General features: G+C 39.5%; 1 protein-coding gene across 11 annotated transcripts in view; it reads left to right on the forward strand.

Moving 5' to 3' along the window:
* The window catches only part of AP2B1 (adaptor related protein complex 2 subunit beta 1), a 142,204-nt gene that overhangs the window by 90,979 nt on the left and 32,582 nt on the right, over positions 1-18,643 (forward strand). For all 11 annotated transcript variants that reach the window (XM_055258827.2, XM_055258832.2, XM_063628561.1 and 8 more), the window contains 2 exons: positions 1,187-1,332; positions 9,654-9,783. In XM_055258827.2, the coding sequence (XP_055114802.1) occupies positions 1,187-1,332; positions 9,654-9,783 (276 nt within the window). The remainder of the gene's footprint in view (positions 1-1,186; positions 1,333-9,653; positions 9,784-18,643) is intronic.

The raw sequence follows: 18,643 nt of genomic DNA on the forward strand, positions 1-18,643 counted from the left end.
TTTTCTCTACCATATTCTTTTGAATCCGTGTATCTACTGAATTGATACACCATAATTTATTTAATCACTCCTCTGTTGATGAACATTTAGGTTATTCCCTGGTCCTCCCCACCACCTGCCACTCTTTTAGTATGGCTGAGTATATTATCATGATTATTCACCACCCACAGATCTTTTGGTATTCTGTCTTAGGTGGTCAGAACAGCTCATGACTCCTGATTTTTTTATTTTTATTTTTTTAGATGGAGTCTCACTCTGTCACCCAGGCTGGAGTGCAGTGGCGCGATCTTGGCTCACTGCAAGCTCTGCCTCAGCCTCCCCATTAGCTGGGACTACAGGCACCAGCCACCACACCTGGCTAATTTCTTTTTGTATTTTTAGTAGAGATGGGGTTTCACTGTGTTAGCCAGGATGGTCTCCAGCTCCTGATCTGGTGATCTGCCCGCCTCAGCCTCCCAAAGTGCTGGGATTGCAAGTGTGAGCCACCGCGTCCGGCCTTAAATTTTTTAATCTTTATTTTTTTAATAGTATAGGCCAGGTGTATCGCAGGTTCCAGGACCAAGGGGTGTGTTATGAATTATTTAGATAGATAAAAAGAATAGGCATTCAGATTATATGAGCAATATCTGAGTATTTACTATTTACCACAAACTATAGCAAGAGTTAAAAATGTATATAAAACATGGTCGATGCCTTTAAGGAAATTACCAATAATGGCTTTAGTTGGAAATGATGAAAAGAAATCTTCAAAGATTACAGGCATGCTATTTTCATTAGTAGATGCAGTTTCTTCCCTTTACACCATTTTACCAAAACTAAGAGAAAAACACATTATGCTCATTGGAATTTTTCTTTTCCTCTTGGTAGCAGTATTTAAAAGTAGTAAAATAACCAAGCTGAACAAAAAATAGAGCAGAAGCCAGGGTTGTTTAAAGACTGGTTTTTTAAAATTATTATTATTTGGTTCTTAAATAATTGAGAATGATCTCAAAATTCAGAAAATAAGACTCTATCCAGCGTCTTTTGCACTGGATTGATATTTATAGTATAAAAATTACTATAATTGCCTAAGGAAGTGAATTTGTTCACTTAATTGTTAATCTTAATTTGTTCTTTATTTGTTAAAAAATACATAGCATCAAGATAAATCTTGTCTGGTTCTATTGAGCTTCATACTGTGTTTCAGGTCTGGCTACCTGCAGTAAAGGCTAAAGGCTTGGAGATTTCAGGAACATTTACTCACCGCCAAGGGCACATCTATATGGAAATGAACTTCACCAATAAAGCTCTGCAGCATATGACAGATTTTGCAATCCAGTTTAACAAAAATAGGTAAGAAATCTGAGTCCCTAGCTTGATGTTGAGACAACAGTTTGCCTTAGAACCAACAAGAGAACATTCCATTTAGCACTGGTTAAAAACTCACATATTGGGCCGGGAACAGTGGCTCATGCCTATAATCGCAACATTTGGGAGGCCGAGATGGGTTGATCACCTGAGGTCAGGGGTTTAAAAGACCAGTCTAGCCAACATGGTGAAACCCCATCTCTACTGAAAATACAAAAGTGAGCTGAGCATGGTGGCAGGTACCTGTAATCCCAGCTACTCAGGAGGCTGAAGCAGGCAAATCCCTTGAACCTAGGAGGCCAAGATTGCAGTGAGCTGAGATTGCGCCAGTGCACTCCAGCCTGGGCGACAGAGTGAAACTCCATCTCAAAAAGAAAGCCAAACCTCACACATTGGCAGATGCTGTATGTAGAGTGAGCCCTGGCTCTTGCAAGCCTTTTCAGTTATCAGCTTCAACTCTGGAGGCACTAGGGAGTTTGTTGGGAAACTCATCCAAATGCGATGAAGAAACCAGAACTTATTTACTATCTTGGATTCTAGGATTAGAACGTTTTTGATAAATTTTTAAGCGAAATCCATTTATTCATTCAGCAAATCATTATTTAACATTAGCATGAGCCAGACATTTCTAGGTACTGGGGCTAGAGTAGTGAACCAAACAAAGCTCCTGACTGAAAGTTCACATTTTGGTGGGGAAAATTAGCATATTTGGTTGGTATAAGAAATATGGAAGTATATATGCTGAACAAATAATCACATAAACCTTGACAACCTCCTTTTAGCAATGAATTCTCTGCCTTAATAAGGAAGAGAGCATGAAGAAGTAAAATGTTGATGTCTTATTCTTTTTGAAACATCAGTGGGTTTTATTCAGTTTTATGGTTCAGGAAACTGGCTATTAGACGTTAATGGCATGTCCATTCATTTGTAAATACAGGATATTTAGCCCTGCATATAAAAAGTAGTAATTGGACCCTTAAGGCAGATTTAATAAAATTTGTTAATGACAATTTGCATCAGTGGCTGTCTGATTTATTTCTCATCATTTGGAAACACTTTTGTACTCTGGATTTGAGAGTTTGGCATGTTAAAAATCATTTAACTATCTAGAAAGTCTGTGTTTCTTTCTGTCAAGACTACCAATATTTCCAGCCATTTTTGAGGAGCTGGCCCTGTTAAAGGCCAGGGCTGTTGGGAAAATAAATGAATAGGCCAAGGCTATTGGTGGAATCTGTTGTTGTAGTAAAGGAAATCTGCAGATGCAGAGAGTACATTCATCTCTAGCCTTTTTTTTTTTCCTTTTTTTGGGGGGAGGGGATGGAGTCTTGCTCTGTTGCCCAGGCTGGAGTGCAGTAGCATGATCTTGGTGGCTCACTGCAACCTCTTTTGTTCTGTTCCATTGTTTTGTTTTTGTTCTTTGGGGTTTTCAATTATTCATTTATTGACTCTTTGTTTATCTTTTATATACTGTTTTTCTCTCTAATCGTTAAAAAAATCATCAAATTCTTTTATATCAGCAAATATCCAATTAGTGTCAGATTTTCACAGTTGTCTAATGTTTTTGTACTGTTTACTTTGTCCGAACAGGGTCCCAATAAGGTTCCATACATTGCAATTGGACTTAAGTGCCTTAAGTCCCTTTAAATCTATAGGTGCCTCCTCCTCCTCTGTTTTGTTCCTTAAAATTTATCTGTAGAGGAAATTAAGTCTTTTATGTGTGGAGTTTCCCACAGTCTCAATCTTGCTGATTCTACCTGTAAATTGGAGGCAGATTATAGATTTAATCAGATTTAGGCTGATATTCTGGCAGAAAGACTTCATAATTGGTGGTGATTGCAAATCCTATTTCTCTTTTAGTTTTTTTTTTTTTCTTTTTCTCATTTTATTCTCTGTTTCTTACCATGTTTACTATGGTATCTGTTTCCTTGTTCTTTGTAAGTCAGTCTTTTTGTCACTATAATTGTACCTTTTCTATAATTTTTTATAAATGAAATTACATAATATGGAATCTTGTATCTGGTTTATTTCTATTAGCATAATGCTTTTGAAATATGTGTATCAGCAGTTGATTTTCCTTTTGTTGTTAAGTAATACTCCATTGATGAATATGCAGTTTGTTGACGTGCTCACAAGTTGGGGGAGTTTGGTTGTTTTCAGTTTTATCTTTATGATAAAGTTGCCATGAAGATTTGTGTATACATCTTTGGTTGGACATATGTTTTTGATTTTCCTTGGTAAATAACTAGGAATGTTATTGCTAGGTTATATGGTAAGGTTGAGAATTCCAGATCTTCCACATCCTCACCAGTTTTAGCCATTCTTTTCGCTGTGTAGTAGTGTCTCATTTTAATTTGCATTTCCCTAATGATTACTAATTTTAAGCATTTTTTTAAATAAGCATATTGGTCATTCTTATATCTTTCACTTAAGTATCAGCTCAAATCTTTACCTTTTGTTGTTTTTTGGGGGAGAGAGAGGATCATCTTATTATGGAGTTGTTAAAGTTCTTTGTATATTCTGGATACAAATCCTTTGTTGCAAATATTTTTTCCCAGTCCATGGCTTGCCTTTTCTTAATAAAACAGTTTTTTGTTTTCAAAAAAACAAAAGGGTGTTTTTGTTTGTTTGTTTGAAACAAAGTCTTGCTCTGTCACCCAGGCTGGAGTGCAGTGGCACAATCAAGGCCTAGTATTGCCTCAAACTCCTAGGCTTAAGTGATTCTCCCACGTCAGCCTCCTGAGTAGCTGGGACTACACCTGTGCACCAACACACCCAGCTAATTTTTTTATTTGATGTAGAGATGGGGTCCCACTGTGTTGCCCCGGTTGGTCTCAATGTCCTGGGCTCAAGTAGTCATCCTGCCCTGGCCTCCCAAAGTGTGGGAAATACAGGCATGAGCCACTGCACCCAGTTGAAAGTTTTCAATAAAGTCAGGTTCATCAGTTTTTTTTCTTTTTATGGCTTATGCTTTTTGTGTTCTAAGAAATCTTCGCTTAACCCCATGGTTCCAAAGATTTTTTTGGCATGTTTTTAAATATAAGCCTTATAGTTTTTGTTCCTACATTTAGTTTTATAATTCATTTTGAGATCATTTTTAAATATGTTGTAAATTAAGAGTCAGTGTAAAAATTTTTTCCATAATAGGTCTTGAAATCAGGTGGCGTAAGTCCTGCAACTTTGTTTCTTTTCAAAACTTGTTTTGGCTATTCTTGGTCTTTTATATTTCCCTGTAAATTTTAGAATCAGCTCGTCAGTTTCTACAAAAAAAATGCTGAGATTTTTATTGGAATTGCAGTGAATAAGTAGATCAGTTTGAGGGAGAACTGACATCTAAACAATATTGGGTCTTCTAATCCATTAGCATAGTATATCTCTCTGTTTAGGTCTTTAATTTGTTTTTGCAATGTTTTATAATTTTTTATGCACAAATCTTACCTTTTGTCAGATTTAAGTATTTCAAATTTTTGATGTTGTAAATAGTTTTTGTTTTTTGTTTTTTTTTTTTTTGAGACAGAGTTTTTCTCTTGTCACCGAGGCTGGAATGCAATGGTGTGATCTCTGCCCACTGTAACCTCCACCTCCTGGGTTCAAGCAGTTCTCCAGCCTCAGCCTCCTGAGTAGCTGGGATTAGAGGCACCCACCACCATGCCCAGATAATTTTTGTGTATTTAGTAGAGACAGGGTTTCACCATGTTGGCCAGGCTGATCTTGAACTCCTGACCTCAGGTGATCTGCCCACCCTTGGCCTCCCAAAGTGCTGGAATTACAGGTGTGAGTCACCGGGCCCAGCAGTAAATAGTATTCTTAATTTTAATTTTTTATTGTTGCTAGTATATAGAAATATAATTGATTTTTATATATTGAACTTGTTTCCTGCAACTTTGTTAAACTTACTTTTTCTTTCTAGTACCTTTTTGTAAATTCCTTATAGTTTTCTACATAAATAAATCATGTCATTTATGAACAGAGACAGTTTTATCTTTTCGTGTTCAATCTTATGCCTTTTATTTTTTCTTCTTGTCTGATTGTACTAATAGGACCTCCAGTAAATGTTGGATAGAAGTGGTAAGAAAAGTGTTCTAATTCATGGGAGAAGCATTTAGTCTTTCATCATTAAGTGTGACGTTAGCCATAGGTTTTTCGTGGAGCTTGAGGAAGTTTCATTCTGTTCCTGGTTTTCTGAGTTTTATTATGAATGGGTATTAAATTTTGCCAGATACCTCTTCTGCATTTACTAAAATGTTTATGTGAACTTTTTTAGTCCATTAACATGATGGATTACATCAGTTGATTTTTCAAATGTTAAACCAACCTTGCATTCCTGGGATAAATCCTACTTGGTTAGGATGTGTTGTCTTTTTTTGTGTATTGATGGAGTTCATTGGCAAAAAATTTTTTTACATCTATGTTCATGATATATTTACTCTTCATTTCTGATATGATTTACTTTTTTTTATTATTTCTTTCCTGAGTTAGATTGGCTCCCTTTTCCTGTTGTCTTGCCCTCACCTCACATTATCTGGTCATCCCTTCCCCAGGTGTTTTCTTTTACTGTTGTGTGGTCTTCCTTGGTAGCTATCATTGTTTTTTGTTCGTTTGTTTGTTTTGTTTTGTTTATTTAAGTATGTTTTGTTTGTCATTAAGGAAGTTGTACTGCTGTCTTTCCACTTTTTTATAATAGGGCTTTGAACAGTTGCTATGTTTTTTACCATTTTGATACTCATATTTGAATGAGTTGGAATTTGCCGGACTAGTTGTTAGTAGATTTCTATAGAAAAGGAAGATAGGCAGGGTAGTTTTTTAGACTTTGCTCCTCCAGAACGTTTCCTTCTTTGCTCTGGTGTAGCCACAGCTTCTTAGCCTCTCTGAATCTAACTTGATTCTAGAGGGCTGATCTTTGCCTTCAAGCCCTGTCTTTTAAGGAAGCCCTGACTTCCAAGGTGTTTGTTTTCTCTGTAGAAGGTGGTGCTTTTTGAGCTCTTTCATCTCCAGGGCCCCCTTGGTAGAAAGGGACTTGCTACCTTTTTTTTTTTTTCCAACCTTATTCATATGTTGCTCCTGTTTGATCTTGGTCTACTCTGGGAATGGGGCTCTCTTCTGAGAATGGATATTTGCGGTCAGTCACTAAGACCTACTACCACTGCTGGTTTCCTCTGAACTCCTTGTGCCTGCCTACTGTGTCACCAGAGCATCTCACCAGTTCTGTGGGCTTTCTTTGACTAGTAGTTTTGGAGAAGGTAAAATTACAGCTTTACAGGGACTTTTTCCCCCCTCTTTGTTTCCTCTATTTCATTTCTTAAATGAGCACTTGGAAGATTTGGAACCATGCTGCTGCCATGTTTCCCAATAATGACTTAATGACAGAGTTTTAATGACTGAGAGAGCAAAATCAAAAGAGTAAAATGTTTTTTTGCCTTATAACTATTATCCCTAAATGAGTGGTGTGAATTCTCAAGATCATTTCATTATTACAATTTGGTACTCTTAAGATGTAGTTTATCTAGGAAAAGGAAAATATTTCTTTAGCCACTCTAACTCTTGAAAGAGTGTCTGTGTAAACTCTTTTTTTTTTTTTTTTTTTTTTTTTTTTTGAGACAGAGTTTCGCTCTTGTTGCCCAGGCTGCAGTGCATTGGCATGATCTTGGCTCACTGCAACCTCCGCCTCCCGGGTTCCAAGTAGCTGGGAATTACAGGCGCCTACCACCATGCCCGACTAATTTTTTTTTGTATTTTTTGGTAGAGATGGGGTTTCACCACATTGGCCAGGCTTGGCTCAAACTCCTGACCTCAGGTGATCCACCAGCCTTGGCCTCGCAAAGTGCTGGGATTACAGGCATGAGCCACCACACCAGCCTGTATAAACTCTTTAGTTAATTTTATAAACGTTGTAGTCCCATCTTCCATCCTGAGGCTATTTAGAATATAAATTCAATATAAATTTGTATCATTTTGTTTGTTATCTTCTAGGCCCATTTTTTTCTTTCTGCTCCATCTTTATAAAATTTTGTTTTCTTTTTTTTTCCACCCGAAACAGGGTCTTGCTCTTTTGCCCAGGCATGGTGCAGTTGAGGCTCACTGCAGCCTCAACCTCCTGGGCTCTCAACCTCCTGGACTCAAGTGATCTTACCACCTCAGCCTCCTGAGTAACAGGGACCACGGGAACACACCACCACACTGGCCAATATGTGTAATTTTTTTCCAGAGACAGGGTTTCTCTATGTTGCGCAAGCTGGTCTTGAACTGCTGGGCTCAAGTGATCTGCTCACCTGGCCTGGGTCTCCCAAAGTGTTGGGATTATAGGCATGAGCCACCATGCCTAGCCTATGATTTTTTTTTTTTTTTAGACAGAGTCTTGCTCTGTCGCCCAGCCTGGAGTGCAGTGGCGCAGTCTTGGCTCACTGCAACCTCTGCCTCCCAGGTTCAAGCGATTCTCCTGCCTCAGCCTCCCGAGTAGCTAGGATTACAGGTGCCTATTACCTGGCTAATTTTTGTTGTATTTTTAGTAGAAATGTCGTTTCACCATGTTGGCCAGCCTGGTCTCGAACTCCTGGCCTTAAGTGATCCGCCTGCTGCAGCCTCCCAAAGTGCTGAGACTACAATTGTGAGCTGCTGTTCCCAGTCCCAGCCTATAAAATTTTATCCTTATGCTTTTCAGACCATCTGTCCTCCCACATATGTATTTGTTTTCTATTTAACTTCAGATTCAGACTGAGTTTCCCATCTCTTTACCATTCTTGTATTATTAAACAAGTTTTCCTGGATAAAACTGGTAGCTATTCATTGCCTGCCTGAAGCTTAGAAAGTGGCCATGTTTGGCTCTACAACTTATCCTAATTGTTTGGAATTTATAAGCCAGTCAATGCCACTTAGACTAGCTCTTTCCCAGTGATTGTGTCCTATGTAAGTGAAAAAAAAAGAAAGTGAGAATTACCAGTAAATAATCCTCTGGGCTTATCAGGCAGGTTATCAAGCCTGTAAAATAATTTATTGTACTTCTCTTTACAGAGTAGAAATTGGTTTTTGTTTTTGTTTTTTTAAAGACAGGGTCTCGCTCTGTCATCTAGGCTGGACTGCAGTGATGCAGTCACAATTCACTGCAACCTCTAATGCCCGGGATCAAGCAAGTAATTCTCCTACCTCAGCCTCCAGAGTAGCTAGGACTATAGGCATGTGCCACCATGCCCAGCTAATTTGTTTTATTACTTTTTTTTTGGTGGGGGGCGGGCAGTAAAGACAGCGTCTCATTGTATTTTAAGTGACCCTCCTGCCTCAGCCTCCCGAAGTGCTGGGATTACAGGCATGAGCCACCACACCTGGCCTCAGGGTGGAAATTCTTAATTCTTCTTTCTCCCAAGAATTATCTAAGGAAATATTTATTAAAAATGATATTCATCAAACCTGCCCTCTAGTGACGTTTTAAAGAGAAGAAACTTTCAGAGTCATAGCACTAGCAAAGCAGTTCTGCACTTAATAATATTTTCTCCTTCCTCAAATCCATTTAATGGAAAACAGAAGTTATGATGTAACCAGTGTTATAGCAAATTGGAATTGAGCACCTTGATTCCTGCTATCCCTTTTATTTAATAGTATTAAAAATTTTGTTTCCTCTCCTGTAATCCCAGCACTTTGGGAGGCCAAGGTGACCAAATTGCTTGAGCTCAGGAGTTTGAGACCAGCCTGGCCAACACGGTGAAACCCCACCTCTACTAAAAATACAAAAATTAGCATGGCATGATGGTGCATGCCTCAAGTCCCAGCTACCTGGGGGACTCAGGTGCGAGGATCACTTAAACCTGGAAGTTGAGGGCTGTGGTGAGCTGAACTGAGATCACGCCACTTTGCTCCAGCCTGGGTGACAGAATGAGACCCTATCTCAAAAAAAAAAAGAAAAAAAGTTTCCTTTAAATGGAGCAAAATGCCATTAAAACCCAAAGATATGGCAAAATCCTGCCTCTTTTTTTTTTCTTTTTTGGGATGGAGTTTCACTCTTATTGCCCAGGCTGGAGTGCAATGGCGCGATCTCGGCTCACTACAACCTCCGCCTCCCGAGTTCAAGCGATTCTCCTGCCTCAGCCTCCCAAGTAGCTGGGATTATAGGCACCCGCCACCACACCCGGCTAATGTTTTGTATTTTTAGTAGAGACAGGGTTTCACCATGTTGGCCAGACTGGTTTTGAACTCCTGACCTCAGGTGATTCACCCACCTCAGCCTCCCAAAACGCTGGGATTACAGGCGTGAGCCACCATGCCCAGCCTAAATCCTGCCTCTTGATTAACCTCTGTGATTTATGTATCGTCTCTTCTAGCTTTGGTGTCATCCCCAGCACTCCTCTAGCCATCCATACACCACTGATGCCAAACCAGAGCATTGATGTCTCCCTGCCTCTCAATACCTTGGGCCCAGTCATGAAGATGGAACCTCTGAATAACCTCCAGGTCAGAGTTTTACTTCACTCAGGTGGTACAAGTTAATATCTTGCCAATTATTATTATTTTTAAAGACAGAGTCTCACTCTGTTGCCCAGGCTGGAGTGTAGTGGTGCGATCTCGGCTCACTGCAACCTCCGCCTCCTGGGTTCAAGCGGTGCTCCTGCCTCAGCCTCCCAAGTAGCTGGGATTACAGGCGCAAGCTACCACGCCTGGCTAATTTCTGTATTTTTAGTAGAGATGGGGTTTCACCATGTTGACCAGGCTGGTCTCGAACTCCTGACCTCAAGTAATCTGCCCACATGGGCCTCCCAAAGTGCTGGGATTACAGGCGTGAGCCACTGCACCCGGCCCAATTTTTCATTTACATGTAAAAAAGTCCCTCTTTCTTCCTTAGGTTTGAGTTAGTCATGGAATAGGATTTGAAATAAATCTTTGTGGACGAGAGTTTTGTGTTTTGTTGTTAAGAAAAACAAGTCATGCATGACATAGATATTCATTCTTTTACTCAACAAACATTTAGAAACGTTTTTCTTAACTTCTTATTTGTAAACCTTTTTTCCTTAAGACTTTTATAGCAAAATTTGAATTTTATTAATATAAGAAGAGATTTATATGGAGGTTATCATTGAACACTGGACCACAAGTAGCTAGGCTGTTTGGATTTAAATGCCCCATTAGCACATATCTATGATGGGTATAACAGCATCTCAGAGGAATTTTATCTGGTCTACAAGAGCCTCTTTATCTTGAAAATGTCGAATTTTTTAGAATGCTTGGGTATCAGCTTAGAGTTTCATTCAGTTTTCACCTACCTTGAAGTTTCCTTTGAAATATAAACCTTCTGGGCTTCAGGCTACATGAAGGCAGAGCAGTAAGCTCATAAGTCAGAGCTGTAGCAACTGTGGAGGTTGCTAGCGGTAATGGTTTTAATGTTCACAAGAACAGGAAGAAAGCCTTGGGCCACCTTGAAATGGGGAACTGTAATCGATCCTTGCATAAAGCAGAGACCGTGAAAGGGCAGCTCCCTCAAAGAAAGGAGAACTAGGAAAATGTTTTCGCCATCCCCCAAAAATGACAGGAAAGTTCTGAGCAAGGTTCTGGGTATAGCCCCTTGTGAGAAATTCAAGGCCCAATCAATGCCATAGATGAGTTATATAGTCCAAATTTACACTATTTATATAGGTGTAGTAACCTCCAAATCAATAAATTAATACAAAATTGGCCCAGGACTGGTGAAACCTAGAGTTCTGTCATAAGCAAATACAAAGCAGCCCTTTAACAACAGTTGTAAAATTTAGGGCCTTCAAGACCCTCAGATGAAAAGAAAATCTCTACTGAAAGTGAGCTCACTATTTAACAGGAGAGAGAGGGAGAAAGATACACTGTGAAGGATAGTCAAAAGACATTGCAAAGAGGAGGACTGGTACTGTCCCCACCCCCACTAAGAACTTAAGATAGAACAGTCTGAATGAGACTATGAAATATATTTAAAATGATGAAAGAAAAATGTCAGCTTTCCACTTTCCAGTCAAGACAGGTGGGATCCCATTGTTTAATCTTCTGGATATACCAGTGTGAGATACTAGTACTGATGGTGAGACGTCAAGAGTAAAATATCTTGGAGTTAAAACTAAACATTCTTCAGTCATTTAAATACCAGCACAGCAGGCCTGTTTGCCAGTTCAGTAACTACCTTGTTGCCACAGTAGTTGACTGCCTTTTTTTCCAGCAAAGGGAGTGATGATTTAGAGGGTAGACGAGTGAGTCACAATGCAACTTGGCTCAGACAAGAAGAATAAAGCAAGGATTACTATGCAGATGGAATTGGCTGTTACTATGATGACAGTAATGTGTTAAGGGGCTTTTCCAGCACAGGATCCTGAAGAAACTTAACCCAAATCTACATCTGTTCCCTTTTCATTGAAATCTAACCTCCCATTGGCCACAGAGCCTCAAGCCTAATATTTGAGGACAGTCAGCATGCATGCAAGAATGCTTTGCCTCGTAAGTAGGAAAGAGAATTTGGGTCACAGAAACCAGGGCAAATTTTCTGCTCTTAAAATGAAAAGAAAAAAAAAAGAAACAGTAAACAAATTAATGAATGTCAGTTTACTTTCCTGTTGGCATTTCCATTTGACTAACTCCTGAATAGGAACCCTCACAAGAGAAGTTGAATCTTAGTCCAACCCTTTCCTCAAAAGTATTGATGTGATATTAGAACTAGCAAGTTTTAATTTTCATAAACCTGATATTATAAGAAGCAAACTTTAAATTTTTCCATCTATAGTTAACTACTGATTTTTCAAGTTTCCCCCATGGATTCTCCTCTTTTGGGGATGTCATAATTGTGGCTGTTTTCTCATTAATTGGCATTTCCCAATGGAGATGATAAACAAAACTTGAAAAGAGAAAAACTTTTTCCCCCTGTGAGCAGCTCTACTTAGTGTATGCTGGTGAGAGTTGGAACTAATGGCGAGCTTAGGGATGTGTAGGGTACTTTGGATTTCAGCTTCCATTCTTCCCTTTTCCCCATATGAACAAGAAGAAAATCAAAACATCATTCTAACAAGGTTAAACTATATACATCCAGATAAAGCCAGATAAAGATTGATCTAGCTTTTAAATATATTTGTATAATGTTTAGATTCAAGAGCTCATGTGGGAAAATTAGTATTTTTCTAGTACTACAGACCACAAAATCGGGAAAAAAAAAGTTGGGGATTGAGGAAATGAAATTTTGAATTCCATGTGGGTTTTAGCTATTTTGGCTAATTTAATATCAATGTGTAGAACAATTAAATCAAGCCCAGCTGCCAGAATTGTAGTATAAAACTTATTATAAAAACTTTTCATCAGAACACTCATTAAACTGCTTATTGGCTTATAGACTATTTGAAACACTATTTAAAAGTTAAAAAGATACCATTCATTCTTTTTTTTTTCTTCGAGATGGAGTTTCGCTCTTGTCACCCAGGCTCGAATGCAGTGGCGCAATCTTGGCTCACTGCAACCTCCACCTCCCAGGTTCAAGCGATTCTCCAGCCTTAGCCTCTGAGTAGCTGGGATTACAGGCGCCTGCCACCACACCCAGCTAATTTTTGTATTTTTAGTAGAGACGGGGTTTCACCAATGTTAGCCACGCTGGTTTCGAACTCCTGACCTCAGGTGATCCACCTGCCTCTGCCTCCCAAAGTGCTGGGATTACAGGCATGAGCTGCCATGCGCTGCCCATTCATTCTTAAAATACAAAATACATTATGCCTTAAATATGGGAATTAAATACCTAGTAGAGATTTGATCCTGGAAGAATTTTTCTGCTATACTGACATCGACTGCAAAAGCTTTTGTGAATCAGCTTATAAACATTATACAAAGTAAAGTTAAGCTTGCTCCTACTGGGAGCCTTTCTTGAGTTTATTTATATCACATAATTATATTCCTTAAAAAGAGAATTGATTCTCTCTGTTTAAATAAAGCAAAAACCTTAATAAGTATCTAAATGTATTTCCTCTAAATGAGTTTTCTCTGACTCTGATGTCCTTGTTTCTCATTTCACATGTTAGTTGTGCTTAGAAACATTTTCCCAATGAACTTCTTCAAACTTGGACTGCTTTTTCAAGTCAGTGTCTGCAAGGAGACAGTGGAATTATGATTTAACATGTGTTCATCTCCAGGGTAATGCTCATGGTCTTTATGTAGATGCTGCAGAGTTCCCACAGTTGCTTGGCCTCCTTTTTCCAGGGCCATAAACTCTTTTGAGAACATTGATAGCATCATTCTATCAAGTTTTCAGGATGATAAAGGCACAGTTTAAGGAGCCAACTAATTCTACAATTATTTAAGAAAAACCGGCCAGGCATAGTGGCTCACACCTTAATCCCAGCACTTTGGGAGACTGAGGCGGGCAGATCACGAGGTCAGGAGATCGAGACCATCCTGGCTAACACGGTGAAACCCCGTCTCTACTAAAAATGCAAAAAAAATTAGTCGGGCATGGTGGCGGGTGCCTGTAGTCCCAGCTACTCAGGAGGCTGAGACAGGAGAATGGCGTGAACCCGGGAGGCGGAGCTTACAGTGAGCTGAGATCGTGCCACTGCACTCCAGCCTGGGTGACAGAGCGAGACTCCGTCTCAAAAAAAAAAAAAACCCAGTCCCGAGACTTTTCTCCATAACAAGACCTCCAATATCTCCTCCCACAAAGCCAATTTCATTCACCTCTTTTGATTCTTTTGATAATTACCTAAGTAACATGCTCATATTGGGACTCCTGGATTTTTATTTTTTTTTGAGATAGGGTCTTACTCTGTCACCCAGGCTGATGGTGCAGTCATGGGTCACTGCAGCCTTTACCTCCTGGGCTCAAGCAATCCTCCCACCTCAGCCTCCCAAATAGCTGGGACCACAGGAGCACACCACTACACCCAGCTAATGTATATTTTTAAAAATTTTTTGTAGAGACAGGGTCTCTCCATGTTGCCTAGGCTGGTCTCAAATTCCTGGGGTCAAGCAGTCCTCCCACCTTGACCTCCCAAAGCGCTGGGATTACAGGCACGAGCCACCACACCCAGCTGGATTTTTCTGTTTTAGATATTTCTGTACATGTCCCCACTCACTGCCATCATCTATATACTTTTCATGTTCCCATTTTTTCTGACAGAACTATCTTAAAATTTACTTAAATCAGTGTTCAGTGTTTACATCAATTTTTTTTTAAGAGATAAAATCTTGCTCAGTCACCCGGGCTGAAGTGCAGTAGTACAATCATGGCTCATTGCAGCCTCAAACTCCGAGGCTCAAGCGATCCTCCTACCTTGGGAGAATCTCAAGTAGCTGGGACTACAGGTGTGTGCCACCACGCCTGGCTAATTTTTTATTTTTATGTAGAGATGGGGTCTCACTATGTTGCCCAGGCTGGTCTGAAATTCCTGGGCTTAAGTGATCCTCCTGCCTCAGCTTCCTAAAGTGCTGGAGTTACAGGTATGAGCCACCACACCCTGCCCAGTGTTTACGTTATTATGACTGCCTATATTCTTTGAAGCTGAGCCATATATTAAAGTGATTTTTCCTCAATAAAACTTTTTGTGGATAATTGGAGTTAATACCCGTTTCTGTTGGTGTTTTTAACTATAATTCAATCCCAAATGCCATTGAGATCAGACCCTTCAAAGTATACTATTAGTTTCCCTTTCTTAAAGTCTCTTCTAGACTGATTTACTTGAATGCCTGGAACATAGCTGTCTTCCTGGGACCTCCTTTCATCTTAACCCTGGGGATTAATTCCCTTCATCAGCTCTCTCCTACTCAGGGTCTCCTGTTCTAGTGTCCTTTTCTTGGTTTACTCCCTTTTGATGAAACACATTTTCCTGTGGATTCCTAAGAATAGGTATGTAGACTATTCCATAGGTTTGAGCCTTTACATGTTTTTAAATGTCTCTTTTAGTCTGTCTTCATACTTGTTTGACAGCTGCTGTATAAAATTCTAGGTTAGGAATCATTTTCCTCCTAATCAGAAGCCTTTCTGATTCTTGATCCTTGCCTTAGCCCTGTTTTTTTCTCAACGAAAGCTTGTACTTTGTCCCCAGCGTTTCAAATTTCAGTGATATGCCTCATTGTGACTCTGTCTTTTCACGCATCATGCTGGGTACTCATTGGGTTCTTTAAAACCGGAAACTCATGTCCTTCAATTCTAGGAATGTGTCTTTAACTTCTTTGCTGATGCTCTCCCCTTCATTTTCTCTATTTCTTATCAGACATCTTGCTATTTGGATGTTGATTCTCCTGGACTGACTCTGTTTTCCCCTCCTATTTTCCATCCCTTTTTCCTTTTACTCTACTTTTTAAAACCTTGTTTATGGGGACAGGTGCAGTGGCTCACACGTGTAACTCCAGCACTTTGGGAGGCCAAGGAGAGCGGATCACCTAAGGCCAGGAGTCCAAGACCAGCCTGGCCAACTTGACGAAACCCTGTCTCTACTAAAAATACAAAAATTAGCCAGGCATGGTGGCACACGCCTATAGTCCTAGCTACTCGGGAAGCTGAAGCAGGAGAATTGCTTGAGCCAGGGAGGCAGAGGTTGCAGTGAGTTGAGATCATGCCACTGCACTCCAGCCTGCATGGCAGAACGAGCCACAAGCCTTGATCTCAAAAGGAAAAAAAAAAAACTTTTTTATGAAACATTTTTAACATTACAGAAATAAACAGAATAGTATAATGAGTCCCTGTGTACCCATCATCCAGCTTCAATAATTATCTATGGTTAATATCATTTATACCCCTTTCCATAACCCTACTCTATTATTTTGAAGCAAATCCCAGACATTTATATCGCTTAATCTGTAAATATTTTAGTATGTGTCGTTTTTTGTTTGTTTGCTTATTTGTTTGAGGTGGAGTCTCGCTGTGCTGCCCAGGCTGGAGTGCAGTGGTGTGATCTCAGATCACTGCAACCTCCACCTCCTGGGTTCAAGTGATTCTCTTGCCTCGGCCTCCCAAGTAGCTGGGATTACAGGCACGTGCCACCATACCTGGCTAATTTTTGTATTTTTAGTAGAGACGGGGTTTGTTGGCCAGGCTGGTCTCGGATTCCTGACCTTGGGGGATCAGCCCTTGTGGGATTACAGGCGTGAGCTACCACCCCCAGCTCAGTATGTGTCTTTAAAACAGGTCTCTTTTAAAAATTTTAACTGCAATAACTATTCTCACAACTTAAAAAATTAGCAAGAATTCCTTAATATCACATATCGAATCAATGTTCAGATTTTATTGTAATTTTTTTTTGTTTTATTTGTGTTTGAATCAGTAAAGTGCACATATTATGTTGGGTTGATAGCTCTTAAGTCTCTTTAGCTACACTGTTTAGTATGATAGCCACTAGCCACATGTGGCTATGTAAATTGAAATTAAATCAAACAAATTCAGTTTCATCATTGCATCAGCCACATTTCAAATACATGTGTGGCTAATGGTTACTAGATGGGACAGTGCAGAAGTAGAACATTTACATTACTTTAGAAACTTCTGTTGGCAGTGCCAATCTGTAGGCTCCTCTTCTATATTTCTTTTACCTTTGGTTTTCAGCAGTTTGGCTGTTATGTATGTAGTTGTTTTTCTTGTATTTCTCTGGCTTGGAGCTCACTGAGCTTGGATCTGCAAGTTGATAGTTTTCCCCAATTTTGGAAATGTTTTGTCATTCTTCAGATTTTTTTTCTTCCTCATTATGTCTCTTCTCTTCTTCTAGAACTCCAGTTACATATGTGTTAGACCACTTGATATCATCCCTCAAATCACTGAGGCTGCTTTTTTTTAATTTAATCTTTTTTTCTCTCTGTTCTTCAGATTGGATAATTCCTGTTGATCTGTCTTCATGTACACTGCTTCTTTCTTCTATAGGCAACAACCTTCTGTTAAACTAATCCAGAGCATTTTCATTTCAGATATTGTACTTTTTAGTTCTAGGATTTCCATTTGATTTTTTGCTGAATTTTCCTCTCTGGGCTGGCTCGATTCTTTCGAAAGTTATCTTTAAGTCTCTGTCTAGAATAGAAAGGCTTTCTGCCAGCCTTGTGGGGAGCTAAATTGGGAAAGAGGGCTGGAGAGTCTTAGCATTCAGTATGCATTAATTCATTTAATTCACCACCCCTCAGCCATGTCTGGCTTTTACTTCTAAGTGCCATCTATTTTATCCTCTCTAAAAGAATCATTCCAGTTTTGTGCAGGGCCTAGAGACCTAAGAGCTGTCCAGCAGTATAGAATCGGAGTTGGGATCTAGAAATCCTATTGACATCTTAATCCTCTCGCTTTTAACACTGCCCTCCTCTCCCCACCATACAGTTCCAGAGGTGCTACCAGTCCTAAGCCTTTGAGAATTCTGTGGTGGTATTGCTAATCCATCTGTTTTCCAGGTACCAAGATTTTGTTGCTGTTATATCTTTTCGTTAGTATCTCTATGAATTTATACCTTGAAATTTTTTATTTTCCCTTGGTTATGGCAGAACTTTTTCTGGGAGAAAGGAAACTTAAATGTGATTTTTCAATCTACTGTCTCTGCCTAGAGGTCTGATAGTACCTTAACATTTTTTCTTTCCTTCCTGCAATACAACTTTATAATTAGGAACCTTAGAGGTGAACCTGTGGAGAAAGAATTGACCCTTTCCCATATATAGTTTTTGTTGTCCCTCTCTTTATTGCCTTTAAATCTCACATAAACATTGTCGAATAAGAGGCTGAATATTAATTAGAGAAAAGAAATAGACACAATGTCTCTTTTTTTCTTCTTTGAATATCTTTTCTAAAACAAGGCAATATTTATCAGTCTGTTCATGTAACCTTTGATTAGGGCACAAAGTGACGAAGACACTAGCTGCAAAGGACACGATCTTACAGTCCTGTTTATTCATGTCTTAAGATCATTGTCAGCCAAATTTTGCTAGTATGTGGCTCTGAGGAAATTCTGTCCCTTGCTACTCCTACATGTAGTTCCAGCCTGTGAGACAGTCAGTTGCAGATGGTGCTTGTCCCTGATATTTCATGTCTTGCATACGTCCGTTCACACTCAGAAAACCCACAGCTGTAGCTATTGTACCAGAAAAACTGGTAGACGCTTCCAAGCGGAAGACCTTTTCAGCAGCTTCCATCAAATGAAGCAAACCAGCTTGGCATTTGCTGACGTTTCTTGACTGTTGTGCAAGCCAAACAAGTCAGTGTTGAAGCCTTCTTTGGTCTTCCAAGATCCACAATTGAGGACTGCACACTCTGATTGCATTTGTGGGACCACGATGCTGCTTGAATAGACAATGAGTCCTTGAATTGGTGGATCTTTTGGAAACTATGTAGAGATTCCCACGTCAGACAGTTGGATCCAATATT

This window comes from Symphalangus syndactylus, chromosome 20 (genome assembly GCF_028878055.3).
Source record: "Symphalangus syndactylus isolate Jambi chromosome 20, NHGRI_mSymSyn1-v2.1_pri, whole genome shotgun sequence".
NCBI lineage: Eukaryota > Metazoa > Chordata > Mammalia > Primates > Hylobatidae > Symphalangus > Symphalangus syndactylus.